The following is a 21,582-nucleotide window of genomic DNA, read 5'->3' as shown; positions in this document are numbered from 1 at the left end:
AGTTAAGGAACGAAGAATAAAGCTTATTTGCTGAAAAATAAAGCTTCCATCAATTCTTCCTGGCAAGCTAGATGAATAGCAATAAAATTAGAAGAAATGTACTGTTTCAGAGACGGGTTGAGCATCACGATGCCTCTTGGGCTGCAGCTTGCATCACATAAATCTATAGAAATATCGCTGGTCGTTTCAAGAGCTTGTGATCACTCGCATGATGCTAGTCCATTCGAATAATGTGGGGACAGAGACAGATTGTGAGAGACACAGTGGATGTTCAGATCTATGTGATGCACCTCCGACATTTAAAATTTGAATGAAAGAATTAAAAAAATCAGTATATTCTTGAAGGCAAATTTTAAGCAATGATATGGTCTAATTTGTGAATTTGAACTTGCATGTGCTAGAGTTTGACGTATAAATGTCCTTTTACAAGGGGATTTGAGAGGATTGGCAAAGCATAGAGGGAACCACTTTGTTTTCCTATTCTCCAGAATCTCCTTTTATTTCACTTTATGACTGGCTTTCAACACCTTCTAATCGACTAATAATTGTCAAAGTGTTCACTTTATTGATCTCGGATTGGTTTTCAAATAAGCACACGTTGTCAAACTTCGCACGGTTCAAACAGGTTGAATTGTGGATGTGTTCGCATTGTTTTTTCCTGGAACAAACAATTTTAGTATCAAAATGAAGCGGGTGTGGCTTTAATTGAGTTTGCATGTACGCGAAAGCTCAGATAGAGGGGATCGTTGATGTTGTTTTGAACCTCGATTGATTGCTTACCTTTCTCAAGGTAGATTATTCGGAGTCAAAGGAGAGGTAATTCAATAGTATTGCGAATCGACTCTTATTATTTTGATGCTAGGCTATTGTTGAGAAACCACAACAAGATTATCGTGATTGATATTACTAAGTTGGATCATTACAAATATTCTTCGTCCAAGGGACTGGAAATGCATGCTCTTTCTTTAGCTTTGTGGCTTCTTGTCTCCAGCGAGTACGCTGGCTCCAGAAAGATCTCTTTCGTGCTTCGACCAATTTACTTCACGTATTTTTCGGGATTCAATCAAAGAGTATTTCCATATAGTATACAGTTCTTAAAAGGCGGTTTGGCCAAGCTTATCTTGATCGTTGATAGAATGCTCTCGGATTCTAGGGAACATGTGCCAACGAGCTGAAAGGAATATTAGTCTGGTGACCGGGGGGATAACAAAAAAAAACCATGGTTTACTCGACTGTAGCATGGCAAAACTTCTCAATACTTGCCGATAATGCTAACCAATCGTTTCTCACATAATACAGCGTGTTTTAATACTCTGCATCTACACGCGAATTGAATAGCATCTCCACTGTGCACCACCTTTTTAAGCAAGTCTCACCCTCCTAAGCCTCTGTTTCTGCTCGCATCCCCGGGATTCTGAGCTAGGGCAGGGACAATGAAGTTCACCATTGACAGGATTTAATAATGGCAAATTCAACTTGACCCAGGTACGGCACATTACCGACTTGCCGGTTAATTGAGCATATTGCAAGCCACCATCACACGTAGTGCAGTCTCGGTCACCTACATTGTTGAAATGTATAAAGTATGGCACGCTCTGTAAGTCCGAGCTTATCTGCTCTTTAGCATTCAGTTCACAATTTGAACTTAGGATTTTAGAAATCCTCTTGATAATAACTATTTGCAGGTGTATATGAACCATGCTAGGATAGCTCATCGATTCATCAAAATTGATGGTATTCAAGTGTTTTACAGAGAGGCTGGTCTCACAGATGCAGCTACGATGTTATTACTACATGGATTCCCATCATCTTCATACCAGTGCCGGCGTCTTATGGAGGCACTTGGTACCCGTTATCGTTTGATCGCACCGGATTTTTCAGGTTTCGGGAATACTGACGCACCTGACCCGACCCACTTTTCTTATTGCTTCGACAAACTTGCCGATATTACCGAGGGTTTTTGACAAGCCCTGGAGCAGAATCGATTTGTGATGTATGTGTTTGACTATGGTGCGCCGGTTGGATTCCGCTTGGCTACCCGCCATCCTGAACGGATTGCTGGGTTGGTCGTTCAAAATGGCAATGCATATGTTGAGGGCTTGTCATCCACGTTTTTGAAGTTGGTCAGTCTCGAGCCAGCCAAGATAGGAGCTAGAGATAAAGTCCTTGAGCTCTTCACAGTGAAAGAAACTCGTAGCCAATATGAGACTGGAGAAAAGGATCCTACATCAATCTCTCCCGTTGGATGGATCCATGACCAGCATTACCTTGATATACCTGGCCGTAAGGAAATTCAGATCGAGCTTTCGTTTAATTATAAGACGAATGTTTCTATCTACCCAAAATGGCAAAAATGCCCATTGACCTCCAACCCTTATTGTCTGGGGTAGAAACGATCCTTTTTTTATCGAGAATAGTGCCCATGTCTACTTACAAGATTTGCCCGATGCCCAACTGCATATATTCGACACTTGCCATTTTGCACTTGAAGAATGCCTCCCTGAGATTGCACCTCTTATTGCCGAGTTTCTCGATCGTGTATGGAAGTGATTTCACATTCCTTTGAAGATCATCTAGTTAGTAACAGTTCGGCGAATGGACAGCGCATTTATGATGAATATGAGAAAGTGATATAATATTATAGCTTAAGAAATAAGGTTTATTTAGGATGAGAAGTAATAAATAAATTACCAACTCAATAGTATGTGGATTCACCTGGATGATTTCTGTTTGGCAGTGGTTTGCGAGCAAATGCGGCTGGATAAATCGCGAGATTACCAGTGGTTTAAAGCCAAATGTGATCTGATTCAAAAGAGTTATATTATAGTATCTTCATTAGAGTGGAATCTTCATTAAAATGCACACGGAGAATAATTAAAATACGCTAGGATACAAGTATAGTTTTAAATTTTAATTATATCCCCGCCAAAAGTACTAATAAGCATTCCAGTGATCGTTTTCCCGCACTTGACTTTTGTTTATGGCGGCATGATAAAAATATAAAAATTATCTCTGCCAAAATACCAGGCATTATCAGATAACCTGAGTTGAAGCAGTCAAAAGTGGCATGATAGATGATCAGAGCATCTAGAAAAAGCGGAGAAAGGACGTATCGTCGAACATTTTGTCAAATTTACATGGATATGCTTCGACCAATTCCCAAGGACACCAGCATCAAGATGCTAAGTGCAGGAGGGAATTTGTGGCTGAAACTTTCAAGATATGGGATAAGCGCTTTCTTTTTCCGTGTAATCAATACAGTTGCAACGCGTTGTTTAGCGGCTTCGAACAAAGACGTATACAAGGCGAGCCTGCGTGAGATGGTCGAAATGATCCCAGGCTTGGTCTCTGAAACAAACTACCCTAGAAATGACATTGTCTAAACTCTGAGCTTAAATAAGAATGGGCGCCAATATCATCCAATAACAGTGGTTTCTTCTGACGGGGGTTAAAATTCAAACATATCAGGCTTAATTGCTACATCTATATTGTGATGAAGCCGAGAACTTGTATTATTTTCAACTGTTAATACGGAAAGACTCTTGCTTTTTTGGAGCACTCTTTGTAATTATCGGGTCCTCTTAGTCGAAGCGCTCTAGACCAAGAGATGGGCCACATTGTCAATTGAATCGCGTTATATAAGCTATATGCGCCTTCAATCATTATTGATTCGAGTTTTTTTATCACCTCGATCTACTTCAACTTATCATCATTACCACTGTATATTTGCTCCAAAAATCGGTTAAGGAATAACATCATGTGTGACCTTATACCATTTGTGCAGAAGTTGTTTCTCCGCCATCAGCAAACGAGCCAACAAGATGAAGAGGAATTAAAAGCGGATATCGATCTAACAAAACAAGCTATAGATTTATTTTTCAATACTCGTATGAGTGATGCAGAAGCTCTTGTGTTGAAGAGACACAACAAATCCCTCTACTCTACTCACGGCTATAGCAACATCCTCGCATTACGTGCCCTATTAACTTTCAAGCCAGACGATATCGACAAAGCATATAGGGCCTTGCAACAAACGATTAAATTAGCTATACAATTTCGAAGAACTTGTAGATCCATTCTTGGCGATATCATACTGGGCGGACCATCGATAGGCGTGTTCAAAAAAATGACATCGCGCCAAATGCATGCGGTAAGTCCAGTTTGTTCCTCTCCATATCTGAAAGCTAAACACAATACACCTTAATCTTGGCTCACTCGGTTGGCAATCTTTCCACCAGGAGCTCGTAGTTGCAGAGGCCAGTTATCTTCTATCTTTAATCAGGTTTATTAAAGGTAGCGATCGGTCATTATTTAAGGCTGCGCTGCACACTAAGCGGTGCCAGGCTATCTCGAGCGCAATAGAAAAATTTACAGTAGCTATCGAGGAAGAGCGTGAAAGGGGCATTGATATCTCTCGCTTCAATATCGATAAAGATTTCTATTCGGGTATCGCCATCGACCCTGCATTGATGATGATATGCGTCTCCTACGCGAATATTCTCTATCCAAAATACGCCTCCCTTCTTCGAACCGCTGGTTTCAAGGCCAATCGCGAATACGGGCTCGAGCTTCTTATGGCTCCGGGCGGGTGGAAACAGGGTACAAAACTCAGTCATTTCGAGCGTGCAGCAGGGCGTGGCTGCAACGGAATACGCGCTAGCATCAGTGATGCCATAACTTGTATTTTTCATGTTGTGTCGAATAGCTTTGTTCCTAATCCTAGCTATGATCTCTCCACCGCCGTCAAGATTGCTAATTCGCTAGTGACACGATATGAGCACAGCATTATGTTTCTTGATATTTTTGGGGTAGTCCACATGCTTTCTCATGACGCTGACGCGGCCATTCAAATATTTGAATTTACCATCCAAACGCGACAAGAATATAGGCAGGTGCTTCATTGCTCGTGCTGGTACTTGTTCCATTGCTACTGCATCGTTTTGGACTGGAAAAAGGCACTAGATACAATTGATATTCTTGCAACTGAAAGTATGTGGTCCAAGGCAACCTATCGCTACCACAAAGCCGCCGTTTCTTACACTTTAGGCACAGAGGAGAGTTTACAAGAGGCAATTGAAGCAATGAGGGATGTAAACAACTTAGTATATCCCCACGGTAGGATTTGCTTGCCGATAGAGGTAATTAGGCTCTCATCGAAATGGAAGGGTTCTTTAAGAGAATTGCCATTGCTAATCTCTGCTACTTAGAAATTTGTAGCAAGAAAGGCGCGCAAATTCTTTGCGCAAGACCACCGGTTGTTCTTACCTATATTTGAGCTCATGTACATATGGAACTGCTATAATTTCATGAACGTTTCGCAACTGAAGAATTGCCTTACTTTCGTGGCAGAGGAGCTGGCGAATCTTGAGCAACTCGCAGAGAATATAGTTCCTGTAGACGTCATTGAACCTTGTTTGGGCAAGAAGCATAAATCACGTGCACAATCTCCGACCTCAACTATCTCAAAGCGAAAGGGTTCCCTTTGTTCAATCGACTCTGCTGATAAAAAAGAATATGCTAATTATTGGGATGACTACTGTCTTGGTTACATGCTCAAAGGCATCATTGCTTCTAAACTGGCCTTTTATGAGGATGGCTCGGCCTCATTTCCGTGCGATGAATATGTTCAGCTTGCGATGACGTGCTTTGAGACCGTAATCCGAAACGGCTATAAAATAGTGCTTGATCATTACATTTTTTACTTTACGCGTTTCGAGCGAGCACGCGTGAAAATGTTTCTAGGTGAGCTAAGTGAGGCAGAAATCGAGTTCCACGCACTGAGAAGAGAAAACCCGAAAACGCGGGGGAAAGGACCATACAGCTTCAGGACCATTTTAATGATTCACATAGAGCATGCTCTTGAGGATCTGAGGCAGGCAAAAGATCAGCCTGATGATAACCTAAACCTCATTATTTCGACCAATACACATCCTGAATTAACAGAGGATACTGGGAACAAGTCGCTTATAAATGAAGCATCTAATTTTACTCAAAAACACTCCGGGAGCCCTAAAAGCCAAATGGAGTTTTTGCGTCTATTGAGAAGAAAAAGGGAAATATCAACCGTTCCTTTGCTTGATTACAACATGGTATGTGAGCGGTATAAAGATTACGACCGAAAGTATTTAGGAATATATAGTATATTCTATTCTACTCCTGTATAAAGCCTTTCTCATTTCTTCATCAAGTCCTCTACCGTCGATGTTCAGCTTGTAATTTTAATTTGATTTAATGTAATGAGGAGTGGTGGGTATAACCATGAACGAAAGATTAAACTGTGGCAAACACTCGCACTCGATAACTTCATTGGGCTGTCTCGCTACCACTGAGTCGATTTAATGCGCACATGCTGTAGATACGACATTACACGTTTGAGCCCACTTTAAGTCTTCTCCTCATCTCCCTGTATATACCTTTCTTTATTACATAACTTCGATATCCCCATATCGAAAATCAGATATAAACCAAATACTGTGCTACTTTCGTATTAAGGGTCGGCTCACATCATTCATCTAAAATGTTTTATCTTAATTATTACAACGGAACTCTGTTTAGTAATACCGAATAATTCACATAAGATGCTCTTATTACAATCCACTTTCAACCTAATCCAACAAGAAAAAATAATGCTGAAATCGAGCAGGATGATTTCTCTTTGAAACTTAAAATTATAAGAATGTGAAATTAATATTCTCATGAAAGGAACTAGATTTTTTTAAATAAAAATGTAAAGAAGGGACTATTATAAAAAGTATTTTCTTCGGGCAAAGAAGTAAAACTATGTATTAATTCTGTAAGTTTAATATACAATAAGTCACGGATTTTTGGCAATACCCGACTGTTTAATAACTAATTCAAAAAAAAAAAAAATACAATTCACAAAAATAGTAATCTGCTTTTTCTCACCACTGTTATCTCTCCTTTCACCCTTCCTTCATCCCCCCTCTCGCTTTTTTCATCACTTGCAACAGTGTCAGATTGATCAGCTTTCTCGACTTTCTTAATCCGATGCAATATGGCACCCAGTTGCATCATTTGATTTGCGCATGCCAAAAATTTTTTCAAATGTATGCAGCTTTTTTAATTATATTGTTATTTTTCGCACCTGTTACCCTATGAATCCTAACGCGAGCATCATAAACAAGATTTGAATAATAAGCTGGTATTTAGCTTGATAGAGTGTATTATATCCAAAATACCCAATTGAACACTCGCGCCATGATTGGATATTTTCAATATTAACTGTTATTTATATAGAAAAATTAGAGCAGCTAATACTGTAAAATTAGCTAAAAGTGAGTTTTCTAAACAATTAACTAAGTTTCCGAGTATCGTTATGGAAATTAATCTTGTGCTAGTAGTGTGTTTTCCAGTGGTATATATTCAAAAGGCATTCCATTGAACTTATTGTGCTAAAATCTTTTAATTGGATTCCAAGAAAAATGAGCAACATTATTCATAGCTATAGGATTTAGCCATTTCCATTACCAATACTAGAGGAGAAGCTCTTACCGATTTAAACATCGAAATACGAGGTAGAAAAAAATCTACCACTTGGGAAAAACCAATTAAATTGCGACCCCCAGGCAGCAATCATCCCAGATCTACACAAGTTTGCTCAAACCTCGAACGTTCAGGAGGGATAGTGAAAATTAAGAAGAAGACAAAACTAGCACTGAGTCACAGGTTCTAACTGCAATGGATCCTATGAATATCTTCTTTCACGTTTTAGTTCATTACAATTCGAGTAATTTTTTAAATTTCTATGGAAAATCCAAATGCATCAGTTCAAGATTGTTCTCATGAGGGTTCAATTTTCTTAGCATTATGAGCAAAGTCTCAACTTCAACAAGAATGTCCCAGGAACCGGGTGAGAGGACCAACATATCAGGATTCCAGATGATATTATTCTCCACGAGGCAGCAAGCAAGAGGACACGATTATCATATGAATGGAAAATCGCCTATTGCAAAGAATACTTTGATATTCTAATATTTGCAGCAGAATTTCTATAAAACTTGAAATTGAAAAAGATTGTGGCTCAGCTCCTTTCTCCTTATTTTCAATAAAAAGGTCCTAATTCTTGGTAACTAACTGTGAAACTAATTGCAGTATAAAAAAATGTCCACATTCGCGGAAGACAAAGCAGATCATTTGGGTCGTCAAGGACCCAAATGGGGCATTCATATGAGTCGAGCGTCTGCTGAGGACTTATTTGCTAAGTACATTCGCAAAGAAATTGCACAGTTCACCGACTTGAATCGAGGTTACAACAACCGGCTCTATTTTGTTATCACTACCGACAGTATGGAATATGTTTTGAAGATTAGTGGTCGGTACTGGAATGGCGTCAAGACAAAAAACGAGATCGCTTCCTTGCAATTAGTGACCGCATTCTCGTCAATTCCTGTCCCAAGAGTTGTCGTATGGTCGAGCGATAAAAGCGAGTATGGTGTCGAATATATTGTTATGGAGAAGATGGATGGCATTCCACTAGGCGATATATGGGAATATCTGACATTAACCCAAGCGAAAGAATGTATAAAGCAGTTGGCGGGAATCATCGTTGAAATGAAAACCAAAATCAGTATAGAATTGAAACAGCGACGTCTGTTAGAACAAATTGGTAATTTTGGATTCGAAGGGGGAAGAGACTCACTAGATATGGTTCGTGTAGGAAAAACGCTTGATCTACTCGGTCCCTGGATCTCATATAAAGAGTATATGCGAGAATTGCTTAATCAGGAGATAGAAATAATGCAATCGGATGCTATATACGTTTCCCTGCGTGAATTACTACCACGTATAAAAAGCTTCATTGCTCTAACTCTTAATAAGCCTGAGCTCGAATTAGTTGTCAATGATTACGTGTTTACTCATGGCGACTTGAATTTATCCAATATTCTCGTCAACTATACCCACCATAACACCTCAGATATCCTTCACAAAGTGCAAGTTTCTGAAGTAATTCTAAAACCAATATCGGATTCCACCTTAAATATCACATCAATTCTTGATTGGGAATGGTGTGGATCCTTTCCTGCTCAGGACGAATACCTTTCATCATATGATTTTCTCTCTTCTGAACATTCCTCTAATTTAACCTCGGTGGAGCTGGTCGAATTATCAGAGTGTTTTTACTCTGCACTCGAAGAAGGTGGGGTTGCAACTCCACGAACGATACCAAATTATGATATACTGCGGGACATTTTGGAAATGAAAGATGCAATTGCACCCTGGTATTTACGTGATTTAGATGATCCAACAAGCAAAAGCACGCAAGACATGCTTGTCCAGTGCAAAAAAGAGATAGTGAACCTCTTGGAAAAATATCACTGTTGATACAGTCTTAATCTTTCCTATCCAATAATGACAAATGTTCACGGTATGCAGTTAGGGATTTTGTACTGCCTCAAAAAAATTCCTACCCTACAGATTTTGTACTATTAAGCTAGCAAAATATAATGAGTCATTGTTTTAGTGCTTGTATTCATATTTGAAGCGTTTAATACTACAATATTTATTTAACGGTACGGTAGTTTATCCCAAGTTGGCTCGAGATCTCTTTGCTGCAAAAACTCACATAATGAGATTATCCTTGACTTGACTGTTCACGTGATTTACTTCATTGGAGTATGCCAAGCAAGATAATATTGAGAAGACAAAAATGTAGGCAGTTTATAATAACTAATAATTTAGCTAAAATTGTTTATTTATCGTGATAATGAGTAACAAACTTTAGCAGCGATTTGGCGCAAAATTTGTGAGAATGAAGGGTGTATAATTCAGATTCATAACCCATATATAAAGGAATAATATTAGAGCCCATGTAGTAATATTTTTACTACAATGGCAGAGCTATATTCACTGTGTATTGCAATTGGTATTTTAGAGTAGAGGAAGTTATGAGAATTAAAAGTAAAATATATACCATCGTGGGCTCAATTTCTTAGTTGAGTGTATTATAGTCTTATTGGTAAGTTAAGCGAAGGAGATAACCAAAACTTTATTCTTGGTCAAAAATTTTTGGATTTCTTTTCCGAATATAAAGTCGGCAATTTATGTAAATAATGAAATTATTCACTGAACCAACTTTTTACAGTAGGATACAACTAATGGTTATTCGAATGTCTCAGTCCAAGGACCTAAATTTAAATATTGCGACTTACTTTCTAGAAAATTTTATTTATTTTTTCTTTATTTAAAAGGGCAAAAATCAATAAAATGAGATAACCCAACATTAACAAATGCAACAGCCCCATCAGTGATATCTTTTTTCAACCAGCGTAAGATCCAAGTAAGGACTAAATTCTTTCAGAAGTCCTGGTGGAAAATACTGGTCATTGAGCACCCGCTCTATTTAGGTTGTATTGTACAGCTCAAGACTCTTGACTTGTTTCTAAAAATTTTCTGGGAAGTAATATACTCCGATATTAGCGACAGTACCATTATTAAGGGCACCATTGTATAGGATCATTCCGTTGATGTGAACCATGCAATAAATATGGACTACTCGACCACGATACCAACCAGGAATAATTGTTTTGAATGTAGTAATTCCCTCCGAATCAGTGGGTTGAACACTCCTCAAAAAATTGTGATCCATTTTGGTCATTGGAATTGTTAAGCTTCTTAAGTGAAGCATTATTAAAAGCCGAGTAGAAACCAGTTACATTAGAATGCCTGATATTGATGAAAGCACCTCGAATGGGCTCGCATGTATTGATATAAATGGGGCTTATATCGAGTGTCAAAGGGATACCATTCTAGCCTTCGGTAATATTGGATCGGATAATCTCTTCATCATGGTAGAAAGGTCCGACGGTTACCTATGGCGCATGCACGCATGTAGTGTTTTGAATACCGGAATAATAGGCGTTTTTATTGATAAGCACGCCTGGAAGCTCTAATTTTCATCGGTTGATGTTCTGAATTTGGCAAGAGTGAGCAACTTGATATGAGTAGCATATCTTCTGGCTTATAAATCTCGTCCGGCCAAAACGAAAGATTTGTGGTATCCTTGAGTGTAGATGATATAATAGTAGTATAGGCAAGCTGAGCCAATGCAAAGAGTGAGATGATGTACAATTTACACAAAGGAGATTTATCGAGTGTTCTGTGCCCTTATATTATTGTGAATTATCCGAACAAAACGCGGATCAAACTAACATTCTATAATGCTACAATGCTACAATGAAGACTAGCTTGATCAAAGGCAGTAACGTCTCACTTTGACAGCGTGTCAACTATATTAGTAATGGTATTATTCTAATTTAAATTATCTGGCCCAGAACAAACGACTAGTACTGTAATCTATATTATTACGCCTTTTATTTACTTGTCATTTGATCAAAATCCGCGTACCATTTGTAAGCTTTTACGCCAGGACATGGGATTTTTTCGACAATGCATAGAAAATTCTCGGCAATCCAACTTGAGGTTAGTGAGGCGTAAAATTTTATTAGGTTTTAGGAGAATCCATAATGACAACAACCTTTCTGATTTTTAAAACTCACCGAAACAGAGGGACTAACCCATTAGGCTCTATATGTCAGTGTCATTGACTAATATGGAATATTACCATTTACACCTACGCATGATCAAATCGAAAGCTTTAAAGCGAGCAGTTAAACTATGATATGAATAAGTTTGCACACCGAAATATCAGTAGTGATAGTTATGAATCAGCAACAGGCTTTTTCTATAATATTACCACCGGAAGGAAAGATGAAATAAGGGGTATATGACACCCGTAATTGTTAGCTGATTGCTGCTCACCGAATATAGCGTAAACGATTTAGTAATTAATGGTGATAATTTACATAAAAAGGTACGTTAGCACTATTTGCATTGGATTAAGGAGTGGAAATATCGAGAGAAGTTTCAAATTTTAAGAGCAAGTGAGTAACTGTGTCAATGTATAGACGCTATCTTTGTACTAGATTTCAACTGACCAAAGCTAAAGAGGGATTAAAATTATGGTTTATAATTTTTTTTTTCATTTAAGGTTTATGTTAAGTAAAATAGAGCACAACGAGAGAGCACAGTGCTATCTTGGTCTCAAACTACAAGGTCACAATTGATGCAATCCACTTGCCTCAACCTCATTCAAATGAACCCGGGCGCCATTTAGAACTGCAATAGAGGTCCATTCATTTTTCATTTGTTCGACCATTCCAAATCTTGGCCAATATCCATCCAGACCCTTGATGATTATGATTGTACACTAATCTGGAGAAATCTCATTTTAAAATTGTGTCTGACGGTTCCAATCATTTTCAAGGTGTTCAAGCGGTTTTGGGTTACGACCCAAAATGTCTTGATTTGCCAAGAATTACAAATATAAGAAATGCCATATATATATAATCTGCATCTTTAATACTGCTTGTGATTTTTACTGCATTAATTCTAAGTAGCTATGGTATCTATACAAGATCAAAATGATCCCTCTTACAATGTGCATACTCGTGAGAATAATCTAACACCCACGGATCCTCAAGCCCCTCAGCCCTCAATTGATAATATTTCCGACGTCGAAGCTGTGCAACCTAATATGAGCAATTTCCGTCGTTATTGCATTCTTTTCATCATTTCTTTGGCGAGTATACTGCCTGGCCTTTCTTCCACTGTGTACCTTCCTGCTCTCCCGACAGTTTCCGAAGAATTTCGCGTATCCAATGCTCTCACCAACACCACAGTATCCTTATTTATACTCTTCATGGGCATCGCACCAATATTTTGGTCTAGTGCCTCGGATTACTTACGGATTCGAAAGATATTTTTTCTCGTCTCGATTGCTATCTACATTATTGTGTCAATAGGTGCAGGGTTGGTTCACCACATTGCTCTTCTAGTTGTGCTGCGATGCATACAGTCCGTTGGAGCAAGTGCGCCGATGACATTAGGAGCTGGCACCATTGAAGAACTGTGGGAACCACATGAACGTGGAACGGCCTTTGGGTTTTTCTTTTTAGGCGCTTTCTTGGGTCCCGTGTTTGGCCCAATTGTGGGCGGGGCACTGACCCAGGCATTTGGGTGGAGGTCTACGTTCTACTTCTCTGCCGCGATGGGAGGCGTGTGTTTCCTGGGAGTTCTGATTATATTTCCATGGGAATCGCCTCGGTCCAAGGAGGTTGGCCGGTTCAACCCGCTCGCAGCTCTCTCATCTCTTCGGTACTCTATAGTGATGGCCATGTCCCTGGAAATCGGCATTACCTTTGGCACCCTCTTTGCCATGGAAACTGTAATACCAACCCTCTTTGAGAGAGCATATCACTTGAACTCACTGCAGACCGGTCTCTGTTACCTCGGAGCAGGTCTAGGCAGTACAATTGGCTCTACGGTCAGCGGGAGGTTGGCGGATTTTGCACATCAGCGATCTGCTAAGCCACAACCTGAAGATCGAATTTGGTGGCATACCTGGATCGGAGGTGCTGTAATTGCACCATTTGGCACTCTTTTGTTTGGCTGGAGCGTCTATGCTCAGATGCATCTAGCTGTTCCCATAGTTGCGTTCACTATAGCTAACTTTGGCTTGGCCCAAGTCTTCTCTACCGCCTCCACTTATCTAGTCGACATTGCTAAGGGTAAAGGTAGCAGCATCACATCAGCATCTAATATGTTGCGAATGGTAATGGCAGCCATTCTGTCAGTCATAAGCGATCCCATTGTGAGCAGTATTAACGAGGGCTATTTTTCGTTAATACTCTGCCTACTGAATTATATTGGCATTGGACTTCTATTGTATGTGAAGACACGAGGTGAAAAAATCCGCCAAATTAAGATGACCGATATCTAGGTAGTGCCTAAGAGGATACCTAATACTATAGTTGTGAAGCGAACGCTACTACAACTACTCTGCAAAGTAGTATCAGCATTAGCCTCTGTCAACTTTCAGCCTTGATCTCGTTCCTTCTTTCTTACTATGCTGTCAACTAGCGTTGCAAATTGTATTTTCTAGATAGATCGTATTTTTTGTATTTGATAGTTTTTCTTTGATCCTGAAAAATATCACTTTCTTTCAGTAAATTAACCCTTTTCATACCAAATTTCTATAGAAATTAAAGGGAAAGTTACTATCTATCATACAGTATTGTGTTGTACTGTATTTTTTTATTATTTGTTTGTGGATTGTTTGTTTTTTCTTAGAACCAGCTCATTTTACCCAATAAATCAGCTTCATCATGAAGCGTGGATTGCTGACAAAGGCTGCAGTCTATAGCCTCATAGTCTCATTTAGAGAGGTACGACTATTATTGTTCGTCTCACTACAAGTGCTTTTTCAAAAATATTTTGAAAATATCAGTTTAATGGAGAATTGCAACACTAATCTGACAAATAAATACAAAGTGAGAGGGACGTTAAGCTTAAGAAGTAAGCTCGGTCATACTATAGGCCTGAGTTTTACTAGCTGTGTAATTGTACATATCCATGTACAGTGTATATTTTTAAGTTTTAAATCACTGAACAAACTATTCTTTATTTTTAACCTCGAATAGCGTGGACTTAATTCAATTGATCACTTGCTAAGGTTAAAAATTCATGATCATATACACAAATTCTCGATATAATGGTCGGCTCATAAGGATTTATTTCGACTCATCTCATTCGCATTCCAAGGGTTCAGTATCCAAGTGATAGCTTAAAAACTAGTAGGCTTAACCTCCCAGCGCTGAGCCTTAGATTGCGAATTATTGGGATCCCACTTGGTGTATATAATGATAGGATTTCCGGGAGTGGTGTTTTCCCTTTCAAGTCGACAGCCTTGTTGGGGTGGCTCCTCAGCAGCATGAAATCACCGTCAGAATACCATTTTTGGTGTTGGCTATTAGGGTCGGCTTGTACGAGTACTTGTTGAGTGAAGTCAGTAAGGTTGGGCGCAGCCAAAACGCGTCCGCTTTCAACATAACGAATGAAACCGTGTTGGGACTCGTAGGTATAGAACACCTTCACGCTCGCGAGCAACAACTGGGATGGGTTGATTTTGGGGAATTTCCCATGGATTAATTCCTTTAGGGTACCCGATGTAAATATCAGCACCTTTGTTTTTAAGCCGGTAGTTCTGACCGGGTTTGAGATTATCAAACTGGTTCGACACGGTTATGGATTGGATAAGTCTGTGCGATAGATGGCAAGACAAATCATTCGAGAAATCAAGAAGGATTTGTGATCGCTTTTTCCAAATCCAGTTGTCTAAATAAGCAATTTGTTATATCAAGAGTTGGAGGGAGTTAATTTTACTATTGACGAGATCAAGCTGTACGTATGCAACCCATACTTTATGTTTTCTGAACAAGTTAAAATTGGGGGATCAAAGGTTGGCCATCCCTCTGGTTTGTCATGAAGAAAGTGTTTGAGATGTATTTCAACACCTCTAAAGAACTTCGCTGGAAATAATTAAATACAGGGATGGGATCGACATCAATATTTTCGGCTCTATCGACGAACATGCCTAAACTTTCTGCTGAATATATGAGAAAACTGATTATTTGTTTGCCAGATTAATTCGTATGGAAACACTTCAAAACTCCCAGCCCAATTGAAAGGTATGACCAACTAGATCGCATCCAAAAGATTCGTATTAAATTTGTATTAAATGAGATCTTGATCAAGAAATAGAGAGCTTTTTATCTTTAGCAATTAACCTATTTAAATTAGATCGTTCTTCGGGGACAGAACTTTAGGATCCAAGCACTATTCGAGGGTGGCTTATTGATGTAAATATCAATTGTTACTAGGATAGTTTGAGATAGGCGAGAAAGGTAATAACTCCGCTTCTTATACCAAAATGCCAAATATCCAAATATATACCCAAAGAATAGTGATGTCAGCAAGTAGTCACAAATATAAGAACTATCTAAAACTAACAAAGGTAGCATAAATATAAATAAAGCATTGAATCGAGGTGCAATTGATTATCCTCCTCAAAATTTACTCAACGCTCTCTTTTGGCTACTGTATGATGAAAGCGCTTATTTCCAACTTACATACTGTACTAATTCTAACTTCCTCTTATTGCGCAATATACTAGGCATAAGTAGTTGCTACTTGACCTCAGTAGAAATGCTTTTGAGCATACTGAATGGGAAAATATAGAAGCGTGTGTTTACACTCTTTTGTGGGCACAAGGGATTGAGTGGCCTTTTTTGATCGAAGAAATGCCTTTCTAGAGCTCAAAACAACTCGACGGGATGCCGACTAAGTGTAGATACAAACTACGATCCAGTATATCCGCAGGATCTCGTCAGACTTGGGCTCTCTACTCTGAATCGTAAGGCAGAATGGCGCTTGTTAACGCGCTTCACAATCTACGCGTTATTGCACCGGGAAAAGGGCTCCAATTTTATGAATTTTCCAAGATCTATCTTGCCGAACTCTTGAATTTATGGTGGAATCATTGAGTGGCAGCGCATTCTATGTTCCTAGTTTTGTATAACCTGATCCTTCTCTAGCTAGTGGGTACCCGGAGTTCCCGCCTTGCGTTGAAATACATCTCAAATCGCTGTCTCCACTTTTTACCGCTGTCGCTTCTCATTTTCATTCTCGTAGCATTCACCCGAGCTGCATATGGGTAATAGGTATCACACGTACAGTATATTCGTATAACTAGGTGCGCAATTTCAATTTTCCGAGACTGATACGTAAAGTCTCCTAGGCAACTATCGGGATTGTGGACGCAAGGACATCTTCAATCAAGACTGGAACAGGTTAATGCATCACTATGAATATACCCTTATTTCACGCGCACAGCTCGAGGGAATATTGCAGAATAATATTTGGGAAGTGGGAATGGAATAAAAGTGGAGGCAGCGGTTTGAAATGTATTTCAACATCATGCGCGAGCTACGAGGTATACATCAGCAAGAGTGGGAACAGCTCGTCTTTCAGTATCTACTCTATGATGTCGACAGGGCTGCCACTCAGACTCAACTAGAAATTCAAGAGTTCAATAAAAGACTTTACCGATGAGGACAAAATCTCCACTAAGCTTTACTATTTAAATTACAAATATCTCCTAAGAGAATAGAGAAAAATTTAAGCGACACAAATATAATTACATTAAAGTATGGAATTTCTCATGCTGTTGATTCACTTTCCACTCCGGTTATATGTACTTTTTTTTTCAAAATTCTTGGGTAATTAAATCAGCTCCTTGGGAAATACCTACTTTGCAATCTTTTGCTCCACTTTATTTTCACCTTTTTTCAAGAAAAATATTAATTCTTTTAATGTCTTTAATTTTTGATTCCATACTGTATGTGATTACCCTCATTTTACTTAAAGAATCCAAACCTTTTTGACGAAGATGAAATAACAAAGGCCTCTGAAATACTTGATGGATCTCGATTGAATGAATATTTCATATATTGTCACCTTGAATTAGAACATGCTACTTACTTTACCGGATAACCACCATCTGAGTGATGGGATATCCGGTGTGAACATTTAATGTTTAACTTTCAAAACCGCAAGCATTATGTTCTCTGGAGATACTGGATACCGAGCGGGGGAAAAGAGAGATCGATTTATTTCTACTAATACAGATTGTTAATAATGAAGCCGTGAAAGTGATAAAGTTCGCAGAATCGAGCGGGGCAGAGAAACCTCAAAAAATAAAATTATTGTTCTGCAATAACTGTAACATCACCCTTTTTGCACACTCTGTGATTGTAGAAAGGAACAGCTGGATAAGTTATTTTGGACAGCTTGTAGGTGATGGGTTTTTTCTATAAACAGCATGCACATACAAAGAGTCCTTGAATATAAATCCAGCATAACCTGGAGGCATCCTTCGAATGATGATAGTTTACAAAGCTTGCACTGACCAACTAGATTTCATAACCTTATCATATGCCTATTTATCCTACCGAGTAATACCTATTAGGGTATTTTTTTTTATATTTCAGATATTATTTTTGCCGCCATTTTTGAAGCTCTCGGCCAATTCATATCACGAATAAGGAATTGACTCGCAAAACGGGGTGCAAAAATCCATTTTAGGTCCATTAAAGTCATTCTGACCTAAACGGACTTAAAAGGAAAAAAATTATTAAGAGCTGGATAGAGGACAGTTTATCGCACAGCCTCCACAAACCCTTATATAAACTTATTCTTGCCATTAACTTATTATTTCTCTATCCTTTTTGACATAATCAAATAATTTTCTCGAATTCTAATAGTAATTTATATTTGATCTTCAAAACTGGATTCTACGTTGAAATCCGAGGCAAAACTGCACAGGTTCCGTGGTTGTATTGCTCTCACAGGCCATCTCATCGACAAGATCGCTCATGAGCATCTACACTTAGTACCCACTGGCATACCTACAAAATCGAACGAGTGGCATCTTACATTTTTAACTAAGGACGAATTAAGCTCATTGACCTTCGCATCCATTAATCAACTCCTTAACACGTTTCAATCTCCTTGTGCGCCACAGTCTTCACTCGATAGTAGTCCAAGGATTGTTCCTCTTGGCCTAGGTGGAAATGAAAAGCGCGCATTTTTTGTGGTGGTTGCCTGGGCTGATGGAAACTGGTTGCGTTACAAACTGGGCCTTCCACCTAAAGAATTCCACATTACGCTTACCGTCGCCAATGACCACGAGATGAAAAAAGGGATAAACTCGGTGGTACGAAAAAATGGAGATCCTTTTGAAATTTCAGATGAACTTGCATTGGACTGCCTCTTCCTGTACCATCACCAATTCCGACTCACCGACAATTATTCATCTACACTTCGCGATTTTTCATTAAATGCTGCGCTCTCGCTTATTCGACAAAATATCGCGAGTCCGCGTGGGTGGGCTCGTCTAGGTGAATGGGCAGATCGCGATGCCAAGCCGAAAATTGCTATGCTTGCTTGGTATCGCGTTCTTAAGCTTGTCGAGAATACAATGGAAGTTTGCGCTGCTAATAAAGCATCCAATATGGCTAATTCTAGAGAGAATGTCGCTAAAAAAGCAATGAGCCGGTTGCTGCAATGTAGCAGAAAGACCGAGTGGGGCATTCTTATGACCGAAATGGAGCGAAAGGATATTGAAAAGTTGTCTATTTATGCGCACGCGCTCGATGCTTTGTTCGGAAATGATTTTGCACACCTGTTACTACAGCCCTGGCTCCCATCACTCACAAAACGTATTACAGCAGCATCTTCTGGCCAAGGTTTTGATCTAGTATTCTCTAGTCGCGAAAGGCTCATTATGCCGGACCGCTATGTTCTTCCACGCTTCTTTCGGTGGATTATACCTTTCCGCTTAGCTGGCATGTCTACACCTCGTTCGAGCGAAGATGTTACACGTCTTGCGCAATTAGGAATCACTACCATTATCACACTTACCGAGGAACAGCCTCTTTCGCGTGAATGGTTCCATACGTCGCTGGGAATCAAAAATGTATTCTTTCCCGTGAAAAATTACAAGGCACCAAGTGAAGAACAGATGAATGATATTATAGCGCTTGCCAGGGTGGAGCAAGGTGCCACGTTGGTACATTGTGGAGGCGGAAAAGGTAGATTTTTTGTGACTCAATTGATAAAGAGTATTGCTTTGCCCCATCTCACTCAATTTTCATTTTTGGTTATCTAGGTCGAGCGGGCACAGTACTGGCAATTTTCATAGCTCTCTTTGGTCTCCAGCCTCTGCCTCCCCCCTCGCAGGAGCCAATTAAACCGGAAATGGATGCCAACACTGCTATTTCATTAATTCGCCAGATGCGACCAGGAAGTCTCGAAACAGAGGAGCAAGAGCGTTTCGTCGAGTATTTTGTCAAGCGAAAATGGAAATGCTACAACGAATGCTCTAAGGAAAGCAATATCATCGAGGAGCCCAAAGGTGGGCACTATGCACAGCAAGGTGTGTGGGAATTCGTTAATGACCCAGAACTCGTTATGCTCGTGGGGCTCCCTGGCAGTGGTAAGAGTTGGGTTGCAAATATGCTCGTTACTCGCGATCCCACCAAATGGATCCGCATTTCGCAAGATGAATGTGGTGGATCCAGGTGTACGGTTGAAGCCGCCCTAGGACACGCAAGCAGCCCCTCATCGCAACGCACATTGCACAAAAAAGTTATTATTATTGACCGGTGCAATGTGACCGCTGAGGATCGTCGTCACTTTCTTTCTCTGGCATTCAACCCCAAACTCGCGCTTTGCATCTATTTTGACTACTCGCCAGGGCTTTGTGAACGACGAGTATCCACACGGCGAAATCACCCCACTTTGCCACCCACTCGAGCTGCTACTGTAGTGCGATCTTTCTCCAAACAGCTCGAGGCACCCTCACTTGCTGAAGGTTTTAGAGCCATCGTCACCATCCGTTCTTTCTCCCAAGCACTAGATATAGTTCGCAAAATTACAAGATGCGGTCACGGAGGATCTATGGAATTTTTCAAATTTCCAAGGTATGTTTTCGAAGAATATAATATAGTATAGCCAATTCTCAATTTTTATGCCTATATACACATTAACTAGGACTTCTCATTTTCTAAATCTTGGCTCAGCAACGCGAGACGATCTTATCTGGTCGGCGACCGATGTGGCGGCAAAAGTGATGACCCGAGAGTCTGGGAGTTCTACAGTTATTATTCAGGAAAAGGTGGATGGTGCCAACTTGGGCTTTTCGATGGATTTACTACATGGTAGCTTGTCCCACTTTGCCTGGACAAGTTCTATGTACGGGATTCGAGTGCAGAATCGTAATCATGAGATTGTTGCATCCAGCCATCCACAGTTCAAGCATCTATCCATCTGGCTGGATTGTAATGGGCCTACGCTTCTAAGCATTCTTGCTGGCAAAACTCTACCTCCTGCTGATGATGAGGCATCCCATTGGAGATACAGTGAATATGTTGACAGCGATACTGAGGAAGTCCTCTTTCCGGATCGATACATTCTCTTTGGAGAGTGGCTTTCTGCTACACACAGTATTATGTATGACAATCTTCCAGACAGATTTCTCGCCTTCGATCTGTATGATCGCCATTCTCGGAGATTTGTTTCCCATGTTCGCCTAGAGGCGGCGCTCAGGGACAGTGGAATTATGCTGGTGCCGGTCATTTACGAGGGCCCGATGCCCAGGGCGGAGGAGCTCAAGGGGATCGTTGCCCGCAGAAAATCCGAGTTTATTGAGGACAATATGTCGGATGGTGCAGTGGCTAAAGACGTGCGACTTGAGGGCATAATACTGCGGTGGGAAGATGGGGGCTGGCTCAAAGAGCGTGCCAAAATTGTTCGGGAAGACTTTATCACCGGCGACGAACACTGGTCAAGAAGAAATATACGATGGAATGGGGTGAGGAGAAAAATGGAGCAATGATAGTCTAGCTGCAATGTACATTATACCCAATTTCAGCTTATGCATTTTTCGGATACTCACTTTTGATCCTCTTATAGCTTATACAGTATTTATGTTTCTTTGATTCATTTCATAATTTTTGTAGTTGATTAGTAATTTTTCACTTCTTGGACTTATCTTAGTGGCAATCACGCTTTGCGTTTTTCTTTTTTTTTTGTATTCGAATACCAGATGTACACCCTTCCCTCCAAAAAATTCCAATAGAGAAAATGATTAGAAAACTTATAGAT

General features: G+C 39.8%; 6 protein-coding genes across 6 annotated transcripts; all 6 read left to right on the top strand.

Moving 5' to 3' along the window:
- Window positions 1-1,691: 1,691 nt before the first annotated feature.
- On the top strand, window positions 1,692-1,964 carry VTP21DRAFT_5806 (uncharacterized protein; the record flags this gene model as incomplete). The annotated part of the gene is made up of 1 exon (XM_069396368.1): window positions 1,692-1,964. One exon carries the CDS (start codon window positions 1,692-1,694, stop codon window positions 1,962-1,964), a length of 273 nt encoding a protein of 90 aa, XP_069247462.1.
- A 27-nt stretch (window positions 1,965-1,991) lies between these two features.
- VTP21DRAFT_5805 (uncharacterized protein) lies at window positions 1,992-2,550 on the top strand (the record flags this gene model as incomplete). The annotated part of the gene is made up of 2 exons (XM_069396367.1): window positions 1,992-2,308; window positions 2,391-2,550. The coding sequence occupies 2 exons, from the start codon at window positions 1,992-1,994 to the stop codon at window positions 2,548-2,550; spliced, it is 477 nt and encodes a 158-aa protein (XP_069247461.1).
- Window positions 2,551-3,757: 1,207 nt separating this feature from the next.
- Window positions 3,758-6,329, top strand: VTP21DRAFT_5804 (uncharacterized protein; the record flags this gene model as incomplete). The annotated part of the gene is made up of 4 exons (XM_069396366.1): window positions 3,758-4,150; window positions 4,239-5,138; window positions 5,208-6,121; window positions 6,242-6,329. 4 exons carry the CDS (start codon window positions 3,758-3,760, stop codon window positions 6,327-6,329), a joined length of 2,295 nt encoding a protein of 764 aa, XP_069247460.1.
- A 1,792-nt stretch (window positions 6,330-8,121) lies between these two features.
- Window positions 8,122-9,342, top strand: VTP21DRAFT_5803 (uncharacterized protein; the record flags this gene model as incomplete). The annotated part of the gene is made up of 1 exon (XM_069396365.1): window positions 8,122-9,342. The coding sequence occupies one exon, from the start codon at window positions 8,122-8,124 to the stop codon at window positions 9,340-9,342; it is 1,221 nt and encodes a 406-aa protein (XP_069247459.1).
- Window positions 9,343-12,418: 3,076 nt separating this feature from the next.
- Window positions 12,419-13,798, top strand: VTP21DRAFT_5802 (uncharacterized protein; the record flags this gene model as incomplete). Its single annotated transcript, XM_069396364.1, has 1 exon — window positions 12,419-13,798. One exon carries the CDS (start codon window positions 12,419-12,421, stop codon window positions 13,796-13,798), a length of 1,380 nt encoding a protein of 459 aa, XP_069247458.1.
- A 3,035-nt stretch (window positions 13,799-16,833) lies between these two features.
- VTP21DRAFT_5801 (uncharacterized protein) lies at window positions 16,834-21,313 on the top strand (the record flags this gene model as incomplete). Its single annotated transcript, XM_069396363.1, has 4 exons — window positions 16,834-16,849; window positions 18,267-19,508; window positions 19,586-20,399; window positions 20,470-21,313. 4 exons carry the CDS (start codon window positions 16,834-16,836, stop codon window positions 21,311-21,313), a joined length of 2,916 nt encoding a protein of 971 aa, XP_069247457.1.
- Window positions 21,314-21,582: the final 269 nt, after the last annotated feature.

The sequence above is a fragment of the Calcarisporiella thermophila genome, assembly GCF_041956535.1.
Source record: "Calcarisporiella thermophila strain CBS 279.70 unplaced genomic scaffold VTP21scaffold_24, whole genome shotgun sequence".
Classification (NCBI taxonomy): domain Eukaryota; kingdom Fungi; phylum Calcarisporiellomycota; class Calcarisporiellomycetes; order Calcarisporiellales; family Calcarisporiellaceae; genus Calcarisporiella; species Calcarisporiella thermophila.
Note: the sequence above shows the minus strand (reverse complement) of the source record. Positions and strands in the feature narration are given on the sequence as shown.